Source organism: Gracilinanus agilis, chromosome 1, assembly GCF_016433145.1.
Source record: "Gracilinanus agilis isolate LMUSP501 chromosome 1, AgileGrace, whole genome shotgun sequence".
Lineage (NCBI taxonomy): Eukaryota > Metazoa > Chordata > Mammalia > Didelphimorphia > Didelphidae > Gracilinanus > Gracilinanus agilis.
This window is the reverse complement of record NC_058130.1, coordinates 720017197-720030267: the sequence shown is the minus strand read 5'-3', so window position 1 is coordinate 720030267 and position 13071 is coordinate 720017197. Positions and strand designations below refer to the sequence as shown.

Here is a 13071-nt window from a genome sequence, read left to right as displayed (position 1 = left end):
ACATCCTTGCTATGAAATGTCTTCCTAACAATTCCTGCCTACTTTTTTTTTAAACCTTTATTTCTGTCTTAGTAATAATTCTAAGACAGAAGGGCAAGGCTAGGCAAATGGGGTTAAGTGACTTGTCTAGGGTTACATATTTAAGAAGAGTTTCAGGTCACATTTGAACACAGGTGTCCCAACTCCAGGCCTGGTGCTAAATCCACTATGCTACCTAGCTGCTCCTAATTCCTGCTTATTCTTGAAGGCCCAGTTTAAAGTCTACCTCCTTTAGAAATCTTTCCCTGACAACAGTTCCTTTGACCTTGACAGAAATATTACCTCTCAATCTCTAAACAACTTTGTCTCTTTTTGAATTTTCATATACCCCCCCCCCATTATGTGTGTTTTATTTCCCCATAAATTATAAACTTCTGGAACGCACACACTATGCTTTTTTTTATCTTTGTATTTCCCAAATGGTATTGTCTGGGATATCGCAACAGAGTAGGCCTTTAATTAAATATTGGTTTAGTAAATGAAAGTATTTACAACTGTGTTGCTCTACAGTACTATTAATTTAAAAGTTATTTTTATAGCAGATAATGTATTTTGATCATATAAATGTACACTACTTTAAAAACAAAAATCCAAAGTGGAAACTGTTTTATATGATATTATTAATAAAACTTTTATTAAACAACTAATTCTTTCTTTCAAAGAATTATCTGTCTGTAGATATCTTACTACCATTTCTGATAAAGAGGAAGTAGAAGTTAGGAGATAAGGGCTATGAAATAAAGTTCAAATATGAGGAGCTGGCAAAGTGATGAACAATCAGAAAGAAAAGCTTATTGTTGTCATTATAAGAAAGATTTTTATTTTTTACTAGACCCAGGATTTCATTAGTAGAGAGAGATCTCTTAGTGAGGAATTCCTTCTACAAATGCAGTTGGGGATTTGCTTCATAGTTTATCATTTTAGAAAGATGTTTGAGCACTGAGAAGTTAAGTGACTTGTCCAGGTCACAGAGCTAGTATATGTTGGGGGAAAGACTTTAACCTAGGTATTCCTAACTCTAATGCCACTCACCCCTCCCCCATTACATTAGTCTGTCTTTGTCTTAAAAATGTCATGTTACTCCTAGGCAGAAATTAGTTCAATGGTTCCCTACTATCTATGGAATAAAGCTCAAACTCTTGGTATTATTACTGGGTCCTAAACAACCTGTTCCTCTTTCCTTGGGTTAACTTGGGGTAGCTAATCATTGTTCACTTGAGGAATATTCTGCCCTCTAGACTTTGATTCATTCTACTCCTCCAGCAATAATAGCAGTGTCTACTTCTGGAGTGCTTTAGAATTTAAGGTGCTTTCCTCACAATGCTGAGAATTGGCATGACAGAGAAGATCACCTATTTTAATTTCTTTTTTTTACCAATTACAGGTAATAACAAATTTCCATACAAGTTTTCCTAAGTTATACAATCAAACTTGTCTCCCACCCTCCCTTCCCTTCCCCCTCCCAGTGCTGGCAGGCAATTTGATCTGGGTTATACATGTATTATCACACAAAATATATTTCCATATTGTTCATTTTTGTAAAAACCAAACCCCTAAACATAAACCCAAATAAACAAGTGAAAAATGGTTTGCTTTTATCTGCTTTTTGACTCCAACAGCTTTTTCTGTGGAAGTAGATATAATTCTTTGTTATAAGTCCCTCAAAATGTTCCTGGATTATTGCTGATAATAGCTAAGTCTATCACAGTTGAGATAATCTAATTTTTAAAGGTGAGGAAGTGAAGGCTTAGAGAAGTAATTTGTCCATGATCATGGAAACTTTGGTCTTCTTATTAAAAGTCCATAACTGGAATATTCTTTCCCTCCAAGGATCTCTTCCATGTAGCTTTGTCTGATTACTCGAAACCATTGTGATCTTTCCCCATTAATGGTCTATAGACCTCATCTAATATGTATATAGGGCTTTACTTTTAGGTAAAGTAGCTTTTAAAACTCTTTAGGAAAAGGACTGTGACAAATACATCTCTGAACTCCTAAATCACACAGTACAATATTATTATACAAAAGACCCTCAAAAATAACAAATCACATAAGTCATTGACTAAAATCGATTTTGATTTTTATATTCAATTTAAATATAATTAAGGAAATACACTTATTTCATGAAGTGATATTTTTGCAATATAAAACAACAATCAATCAACTTTCTTGAGTATAATGCTTTACTGAGAGTACTTTCCCAGTCACTATCACAAGATAGTTAAGGCAGAGAGTATTATTCCTTTTTCAGACATGAGAGATCTGAGTCTCAGAGAAATAAAATTACTTTGACCATTTCCAAAAAGAACAGAATAAGTAAAAGAAGGGGTGGAGGGGAATATCTTTGTACATTAAGAAGACATATAAGGAAAATGAAAGAAAAGGATTAAGAGAGCACCTGGTTGAAAAGTTTAAAGGCACATAAACAGAAGCAGTATTGACATTACAGTGTGTTACAGAAAGAGGAAATAAATGAAAAATTTAGGAAATAGGTAACCAGCCTGGTATGGTGACATAATATAGCTGTTATGGGGCATTTCATGCACTTGATCTTTAGATGGGTTGCAAGTCTCACATGTATCAATTCCTTGACCTTGCTTAATGATGACTGATTCCTAAAAGGCAAAAGAATTAGCAAGGCAAATTGTTATTTTGGAAATGATTCTCACCAAAAATAAGAACCTGTTTGCTGGGTAGAAATGATGGGGACCCTGCAAGGAAATGACTTCTCTTTTCCTAGGATGTATGAGAGAGAACAGCTGAGCAGAGTCTGATATAGAGTCTAGGTTTAAGGGGAGCAGAAAAAAAAATCGGTAGACTTCATGATCTAAAGCAGTGATTCCCAAAGTGGGTGCTACCGCCCCCTGGTGGGTGCTGGAGCGATCCAGAGTGGTGGTGTTGGCCACAGGCACATTTATGTTTCCTATTAATTGCTATTAAAATTTTAAAAAAAAATTAATTTCCAGGGGGCTAAGTAATATTTTTTCTGGAAAGGGGGTGGTAGGCCAAAAAAGTTTGGGAACCACTGATCTAAAGTTTTCTAGGGAAAAGTCAATCAAGGAGGTATAGATAGACACAAAGAAAAAGAATTGCAATGAGAGGAAGAGGATAAATTGTCAGGGGAACTTCACCGACCAATTTAAATTTTAAAAAGACATTTAAAGTGGGGCAGTGGGGGTAGCTTAAGCCAAGCCTGTTGATAGAAGGTCCTGGGTTTAAATCTGACCTCAGACGCTTCCCAGCTGTGTGACTGAACAAGTCACTTAAATCTTCTATTGCCTAGCCCTTATGCTTTTCCATCCTGGAACCAATACACAGTATTAAATCTAAGATGGAAGGTAAAGATTTAAAAAAAAAAGACACATAAAGGAAATGACAAGAGGAGATAAAGTGTTATATATCATATGAAAACATGTTATATTATTAAAAAGACTAGTTGAATGAACTATAAGTGTTTAACCTGAGGAAAAGAAAAAAATATGATTGCTTTAACTTCAAATACTTGAAAATAGAATTACACAAGGTAAGGTAAAACTTCCACAAAATTAGTGCTATCCCAAATTGGAATGAATTGCTTTGATGTCTTCCAGCAAAGGTTAGGTGAATATGTTGAGTGCATGGCAAATACCTCCAAACCAAGAATCATATTAAAATGTAAACGAGAAATGTTTAACAAAAATAAATAAAAATATAGCACAACACAGATAATGCTCATTTGTGGCTTTCTAAGTCAAATATGTTGCCAGGAGGGATCGATCCATTTCTATTCTAAATTAACAGCATTGTTGTAAAGGGAATCTTTATTTAGGCATAGCTTAAATTATATGGCCTCTATGGTTTCTTCCAACTCAAATTTTGAGACTGTATTTCCAGTTATCCACACTAAATTTTATTGTTAACATTGTTAAATAACAGTCATTTAGAGTGTTAGCTATGTCTCCAGAATCGAGCTTTATTAGCTTTTTAGGACAGATTTTAAAGACATTTGACAAAAATTTCTCAAGCTACTCCTGTGAACATACTAGATGGATGTAAGTCAATAGTACAGTTAGGTGGATTCTGACCTAAAGGAGGAAGAACATTCCAACCACGAGGAACAGCCAGAGGAAGAAATGCCTGGAGCCTAGAGATGAAGAGTCTGGTTTGTTTCAAGAATTTCACAAACAAGACACTCCATCTCTTGGCTCAAGACATTTTCTTTGCTCACTTCTATCCCTGGAATGCTCTCTCTTCATTTCTGCTTCCTGTCTTCCTTGAAGTTCCAATTAAAATCCTGCCTTCAAAAAGAAGCCTTTCCCAAATTCTCTTAATTCTAGTACCTTCCCTTTATTTTCCTATTTATCCTGTACACATCTTGTTTACATGTTTGCTAACTTGTCTCTCCCAGGAACTGAGTTTTGCCTTTCTTTGTACCCTTAATGCTTAGGGTACCTGGCACATTCTTGGCACATACGTGGCACAGACTTGGGCTGTGAGAGAGAATTCTTTATTGTCTATCCAGAGTTAACACTAACTTAAGTACCTCGCTAGATTGTGAAGACAGGATTAACTCTCCTTTGTCTATCTTTTGATTGAATCAACACAAGCTTGAACTAGTGGAGGATCTCAAAAACCATTTAGTGAGTTCACACCGTCAGAAACTCAATAAGCCAGGATGAGTATTCATGTCTCCAGAAATCCACACCTTTAGATGAGAAACTTAACCTTCAGAAGGTGAGAAGTCAATCCCACAGACACTGCCCTGCCTGGGCAGTGCTAGACAACTTGGAAACTGATTCACCCCTGTGAAGAGGGGCAGGGACAAGAAGTCACCATAAAAGCAAGCACCAAACTGCTTCAGAGGAGATGGTCTTTGAGAAGATAGTCTGAAGAGATTGTCTTCTGGAGATAGTCTTCTGACTGGGGAGTCTTCAAAAGAACTTCACTGGAGACTTCGGCTTGGATCTTGGGCTTGGAGCTTGGCTTCAACTTAAACTCTGACTTCTAGACTACTTCATTGGGTGAGTGAAAGGCTGACTCCTTTCCTAGTTTCCTAAGAGACTAGCTTCCATCTTGGAGGAGGCTGTGTGGTTACTTACTATCAGCCTTCCTGGTTGAGAACTAATTAATCTCTTCCTGGATTAAGCAGACATGGAGTAAACATTTGGGTTGATAGGATAGACGACCTCTCTAACCTCTTCACATTTCTCTACTTTATTGTTTCCTCTCCATTTTGTAAATATATGTAATTAAATTTCTGACTCGAGAATAATAAATATTGGCAACCAGATAATGTCATAAAATTATCAGCCAACCATTAATTTTCACCTTTACAGGGCTGAATGAATGTTTATTGATTGACCAATAGAGAAATCATTAATAGTTCAATGGTAACTTAAGATTCTGACACTTGTCCAAGATTCCATAAATAGTAAAAAATGGTGGTAGGTCTCCAACTCAGGTCTTCTGACTATTAGCCTTATGCAATATGTGATCTTGGGTTAGTTATAACCTCTATGTATTTCAATTTCCTCATCAATAAAATGAGAAGGTTGATTCAGGAGTTCTTAACCTTTTTTGGATTCCTTTGGCAGTCACTGGTGAATCCTATGGACCCCTTTTAAGAACATTTTTAAATGCATAAAATTCAAAAATTAAGATTACAAAGAAAAATCAATTATATTGAAATAGTTATGAGAAAATAAAACAAAAACCAAGTTAATGAACCCCGGCTTGGGAACACCTGATCTAGATGACCTCTAAAATTCTCTCCAGCTCTAAATATATGAGCCTCTACTGTTACTACTTTATCAGAACACTAGTCAATTATGACATTATCAAGTTATAGAAAGATAATTAAAGGGGCAAGTTAGGTAGTACAGTGGATACAGAGCCAGGCCTAGAGTCTAGAAGACCCAGACATCTCCTAACTGTGAAACACTGGGCATATCCCTTAACCTAGATTGCCTAACTCTTTCTGCTCTCTTATCTTAGAATTGATACTAACATAGAAGGTAAGGGTTAAAAAAAAAAAAAAGATAAATGAAGAGAAAGCTTTGGAAAAGGTATGCCACCTACCTCTTGGTGTCTGTTGCCTTCTCGGATATACACACTGGCTAGGTTTGTCACAATAAAAGCCCATAACTCCTGATGAGTGGTAAGCTATAGCAGGAAATGATAAATGAACAAAGGTAAAAACAGATGTAACCCCACAGGAATATGCATTCCCATTTTTTAAGATATACATTCACAGCTTTCTGAACCAATAATTTATGATACCATTCTAGATGACTTTTATGGGTAACTCCATATCTCTCCCAATTTCCCTTAAGCTTTAATACTGATCTAATTTTTAAATAGAAAGACAAAAACCTAGATATTAACATTAATTTGAAGTAATTTTACTTTGATCACTGAAGAAATCTATGATTCCTAATGATAACGCTAAATCATCATACAACCAGAGTGGAGGCTCCTCTATCTTAGAAATAAAATAATAATAGATTATATTTATAAAGGGACTCATACCAGGTTCCATGGAGGGGAAATCTATACATCTGTGGGGTCCCCCAGGGAAAAGCATGGTCACAGTGACTGGAACAATGGACAAGTTCCTGAAAATTGAGGAATTTTTGGACAAAGTCTACTGAAGGGAAAAGGATAATTCTTGGATAAGTCTCTCAGTCCTGGACCAAGCAGAGGAATTTCAGAACTAAGCAGGAGCCAACAAAGAACGGAGCCACAAGGAAGAGAAGCAAATCTATCTACTTGTAATACTAAACCAACAACCACAATCTAATCTCATGATTTAAAATGTCAATAGGATATCTCCACTTGGAACTTCCATTATTGGGTCAAAATCATGATGCTTAGACATACTATGGCCATTGACCTCATCCTTCTCCCACTGGAATTTAGGGAGACTGGGTTCTGATAGGCGAGATCTCACCTTATCTAACCCAAACAAGGCCTCCATATTACTTTCTGATTGTCTTCAAACCACTCCAGCTCAAGTATATCACCCTTTCCCTCTTTCTAGCTCCTCATTACCATATGACTTTTACATTATTTCATGCAAACCTCAAAACCACCTTGTAAGGTAGATAATGCAAGTATTATTTGCTATTGTGTCCAAGAAACTCATCAGATACCAGTCACTTTTCTGGTGATGAGCCTCTCTAAATTGGGCTAAGCTGGACCTTAAACAACAATTAAGTATCCAGCTTTGTTGTATACCCTACAAGAGCGAGCCCAGAATTTCAGAATTTCATTGACCTCAAGATTACATATTTAATAAGAGACAGGACTGAATCTAGGTCTTCTGATCTAAAGTCTTGCATGCTTTTCCACTATATCATGCTACCTAAAATGCAAATCTGAACTGTAATCTTAATGCCCTGACTTCTACCTCAACTTGTATAAGAGATATACAAAAGCTGTTTAACCCTGGGAACGGAGCAGCAATTTGAAAGTAAAAGGACTATATATGCTTGTAATGACCAGACTGGGGGGCAGGGAGAGGTTTGCTCATCTCTTGACAATCAAAATCAGCCACTTTTCTCTGAATATTAACAACCGTGGCTAATACTCACATAGTACTCTTTAAAGCTTTATAAAACACTAACTTTTTAACATTACTATGAGGTAGGCAATGCAAATATTATTGGCCTCATTTTTTTTTAAACCCTTGCCTTCTGTCTTAGAACGAATACTATATATTGGTTCTAAGGCAGAAGAGTGGTAAGGGCTAGACAATGGGGGTCAAGTGACTTGCCCAGGGTCACACAGCTGGGAAGTGTCTGAGGCCACATTTGAACCCAGGACCCTCTGTCTCTGGGCCTGGCTCTCAATCCACTGAGCCACCCAGCTGCCCCCTAGCCTCATTTTAAATATTAATAAATTGGGGTCCAGGGCTGTTATGACATGTTTTAATATATTAAAAAAAAATCTAATGAATATCAGAGCTGAGACTTCAACCTGGATCTTTAGATTCCAAGTCAGGCTGCCATCCATTACAACTTGTTGCCTTTGAATGAGTTCTGGCATTTAACCCTTTAGTATTGTCTTACAGGCTAGATCTACTGAGGGCTTATAAGCTCACTATTAAAGTGGTGTGTTAATAGGGTTGGGGTAGAGATACTATTTTATAGAGTTTAAATAGGGACATGAATTCTTTTGAAAAACATCTTTTTCAAACTGAATGTAATAGTAAAGTTAAAACCTTACCCGTAATGCAGTAGTGAATTGAGCTTCTGCATTATCCATGCAGTTAACAGAAATACAGTACAGACCCTGAAAAGAAGGGAGGGTGGGGGTGGGAAAAAGAGAGAATATTTAAGTGTCATTGTATCTATGGAGCTTCATTAGCCTGACTCATTGCATGAAATTTGGAAAGAACATAACCTAATAGGGCAAAGGGAGGGAGGTGGCCTCTGCTCTGGTCCAACACACCAGGTATCACAAGACAAAGCTCAGGAAGCCACATTTTAGGAGGGTCATTATTAAACTGGAATGCTCCCAAAGGACCAGATTGATAAAAGAGTCTCAAAAACATCCTCAATATGAATTGGCCAGATGAATCTTTAAATATACAAGGGCTATCATACAGAAGAATTAAACTTGTTCTGCTTGGACCCTGAGCAGGAAAGCAACAAGAATTTATTTTAAGTGTCACCTATGTCCCAGGCACTATGCTATGTATTGTGGATTGGAGAGGACCAGAACTAGGATCAATAAAGAGATGTTATATGGAAACAAATTTTGTTTGAATATTTCAAAAAAATTATTATAATAATGATGAAAGCTGGATAGAAGTAGAATGGGCTGCTTCGAGGAAGTGAGTTCCCTGTCACTGTAGGGCTTTAAAGTTGAATTGGGATGACCAGCTATGAAAAATGCTGTAGGTGATTTATGAAATACATGTTTTAGGTGAGAATTCGCCTAAATGCAATGAGATTGCTTCCAACCTAGAAGGTTCTGTGATAATGAAATTAAATATGCCCTGCCCATCCTTAATCTAATCACCAAAGGTGAGAACATCCCCACTTAATTCACAAGTTGGGAGGTTTGTGACCCATGTGTGCTAGAGTGAGTGACAATCAAAATTTACTGACTGCCTCTTGGGCAGTCTTAAGCAAAGCATCTGTTGTGATTGGACACATAAACTAAGAGGAAGGCACAGGAAGTGATGCAAAAGAAGCCCTTTTAAAAGAGAGTTCAAAGAGTTCAGCTTGCTTCTTGTTCATGGCTTGGACTTGAAGGAGTTCTGGCTGGGACCCTGAGACCTTGGTGAGTGAAAAAGGCTGACTGACTACCTTAACTTCCCTGGAGGCACTAGACTCCGAAGGGTCCCTTGATTGGGAGAAGCCTAGTGGTTAAACCCCTTGTTAATTGATTTTTAGGCTCTCCAGCTGGGCCTCTAAAGTCCTGCCTGGAGTAAAGCCCAGACTTGAATACAAATCTAGTTCATTAAGTTAGATCTCTTACTTTATCCTCTTCTCATCTCTCTACTTCTACTCTCTCCTATATTTTGTAAATAAATTACTAAAATCATTTTAGGAATTGGTATTTATTCAGTTCCTTGGCAACCACACCTTTAAATATTAATATCCAACCAAAAAAACCCCTTTTCCCCTCTTAGAGTTCTAAGACAGAGTCCTAAGACAGATACCTAAAACATTCCTTGGGTTGACAAATTGCTTTAGATTTCCTAAACACAATTCTCTGTTGTAACTATTCTATCCTCTGTAAAGCAACCATTTCATATAACATTCATTCTATGATAAATCACCAGTTCTGAAGCCTCTGATCTATAAACATACTGTGCCATTGAAAGAGCATTCAATTTACTCCCATACTCTCTCAACTACACACTTGCATCTTGACTAAAGTAACAAGTTAGAGTGATCTTAGTAAATTATAGTACATTTTAACTTTCTCTGAATAGAATAAAATGAACTTTCAAAATCTTAAAAAGTAACTTTTGTTCCTTTATCTCAGAGACTCCTGAGAATATCTCAAAAATATTCAATATCAAGAGATTTAGAAGCATAGACTGTTAGAGCTGGAAGGGTCCTTAGCAAAGGACAATAGAACATAAGAGTTGGAAGGAACTTCAGATATGAGCTAGTCAAATCCACTTATCTTTCAAACAGGGCACTAAGGTTCAGAGTGGGGAAGGGACTTGCCCAAGGTCACACATGGGGTCAGAGCTACCTCTAGAATCTAAATATCATATTTAGCTCTTTTTACTATCAGTCGTCTATAATCAAAGCAAGCTAAATTTTCATGCAGAATTGGGATTCCTTTAGAAACCCATAAGAGCTTAAAAGACATTTTAACATATACTTTAAACTTCATACTCACTAATAAAGTATGTAACTGGGCAGCATGATTAGAAAACAGCCTTGGAGATTGCTGGCACAGCTGACAGACTTGTGAGATCTGTTGGGCAGGGAGAAAACCATCTTTATTATAATATTCTAAACTTCTTAAAAGGCTAAACCAGAGATAAGCTCAACAGAAGGTAGTTTTTATTGGTAATATCATCATCAGGAATAACAATGGTACTATTTACCTCAATCCTTCAAAAGATCTGAGATTTTATTCTTGGGGATGTTCTTTCCCTTGAAACATAGGATTGTAATCCCTTATTAGATGGCTTAATGAGCTATTGTGGCTAAAGAAATTCATCATCTACCAGCCACTTTTCTGGTGATGAGCTTCTCTAAACTTGGTTAAGCTGAGCATTAAGCAACAACTAAGTACCTAGTTTAGTGAGTATGCCCTATGAGAGTCCAGGGTTACTATGGGAAGGCATTACAATAGGATATCAGGGGTGAAGAAAAAATAAATCCCATTTACACAACATTTTATGGTTCACAAAATATCTCCCTCACATTAACCCTAAAAGGTAGCTAGTATGAGTACCACCCTCATGTTACATAATGAAACTGATATTCAGAAAGCATCAGAACTCAAACCTAGGCATTGTCTTTAGGACCAGTCCACTCTCAACTTTTCTATTTGGCTTCTATGAAAAGACCAGAGGGTAAGGAGATTAAAGTTTAAGACCTCTGTCCTTTCCTACTCATAAAAACATAAAGAAGAGAAAGACACAATGAATAGTAAAAGTCAAAGTTCAGACTCTGAACCTAGCATTAGTAGTTGAAGAAACAATTTCTGAATTCTTGCTAGATCCTAAAAATTTTACCTGTAGTTTTCCCTAGTGTTAGATTTAAAACTAAATGACATGTTGTACCATATACTTGTATACGCAATTTTCTAACTCCAAATTAACTTTCTGCTCAAATGAAAATACACAATTATGATTTATAAATAATTTAAGACCACAATGCCATTAAAAAATGTACATGCTAATCATTTAACATTTTTATATATTCCTATTAACTACTAATTAGTATTAATAGTTTACAAAGATTTTTACCTATAAAATCCTTTGTTCCTCCACAATTCTGAAATGATGGTGCAAGTATTATCATCAAAGAAGGTATGTGACTTCTCTGAGGTTACATATCTAATAAATGGCAGTAAGGATTTAAACCCTAGTCTTCTGTGCTCTTTCCAGTGGGATATAAATATAGACTATGACTCAAAATGGAAGTTTGCTTTTTTCCAAGGATTCATAAATACTTAACAGATTAAATCTGTAGGCAAATGATGAAATTAGATTTGTCAAACTCACCTCCTGTAGAGCAGTAGCCTTGTGTCCTGTGACAAGCCGGCACATGATTATATGTTCAAGCAATATCACTTGGAAAGATGACAAGATAGGACTGCAGTCTAACACTAAAAGAAAGAATTGAGAAAATTTAGACAAGAAATATATAAGAAGCATGAAAAGAAAAGATGCAAATCCATGGAAAATGTGCCAGAAGCCAAAGTGCTGACATAGTACCACTAGAGGGAACTGCTGCAACAAAGATTTTCACTCAGATGGCTCTGCACCTGACCCAAAATATTCTCCAGAGACATATAAAACAAGAGAACCAGAAAGATCAAACCTCTCACTTTATAGATGAGAACATTTAAGCCTAAAGAGGGGAGATGACCTAATTGCTCCCACACTGAAAGGCTAGCATTCTGTTTGATCACATTGCCTTTTACCTTACTTACTTTTTAACTTTTCTAGCTGCATGAGTGCTTTGTCTGTGTATTTCTGTGCTTTCTCCAAGTAGCCAGCTTGCATAGAATGCATTACAGTCACCTGGCATAAAAGAGATAAAAAACAACTTTAAAAGATTTTATATTCCAACAATTTGAACAGAAAGCATTTAGAATACTCTGATAAAAGTTATATTAGAAATGAATAAATTTAGAGATTTCAAGTTCACTGGAAATAATCCTATTTTGTTCATGAAATTCAGGCTCAGGTAAATTAACTGACTTGACCAAGACCATAGGAAGTTAGTGGCAGAACACAAAGTAGCCTCCTGATTACCAATAAAATACCCCCCACCCCTTAGGTTGTTTTGATGATCACTGCCTAGTAGTATAGTTGGAGATATGGTTTGCTATGTCCCCTTCCTTCCCATCATATTTCATTAATTCCCTTGAAATTCTAGATCTTGTATTCCTCCTGATGAAGTTTATTATTTTTTCCCCTAGTTCTAAAAAGTAATTCTTTTTTTTATGAGTTTATAATCCAGTAATTTTATTTTTTTAATAATTTTATTTATTTATTTATTTTATTTAATAATTTTTATTTTTTAGAAAAGTTAACATAGTTACATGATTCATGCTCTTACTTTCCCCTTCACCCCCTAACTCCCTCCCCCCATAGCTGATGTGCATTTCCACTGGTTTTAACTTGTGTGATTGATCAAGACCTATTTCCAAATTATTGATAGTTGCATTGGAGTGTTAGTTTCGAGTCTACCTCCCCAATCATGTCTGCCTCAACCCATGTGTTTAAGCAATTGCTTTTCTTCTGTGTTTCCACTCCTGCAGTTCTTCCTCTGAATGTGGGTAGCGTTCTTTACCATAAGTTCCTCAGAACTGTCCTGGGTCATTGCATTGCTGCTAGTACAGAAG

At 36.4% G+C, this 13071-nt stretch overlaps 1 protein-coding gene across 1 annotated transcript in view; it reads right to left on the bottom strand.

Moving 5' to 3' along the window:
• Positions 1-13071, bottom strand: part of MAU2 (MAU2 sister chromatid cohesion factor) — a 77724-nt gene that overhangs the window by 24108 nt on the left and 40545 nt on the right. The window contains exons 9-13 of the mRNA XM_044671473.1: positions 12154-12244; positions 11723-11826; positions 10384-10461; positions 8245-8310; positions 6097-6180 (exon numbers count right to left, since the gene is read on the bottom strand). Of these exons, the coding sequence (XP_044527408.1) occupies positions 6097-6180; positions 8245-8310; positions 10384-10461; positions 11723-11826; positions 12154-12244 (423 nt within the window). The remainder of the gene's footprint in view (positions 1-6096; positions 6181-8244; positions 8311-10383; positions 10462-11722; positions 11827-12153; positions 12245-13071) is intronic.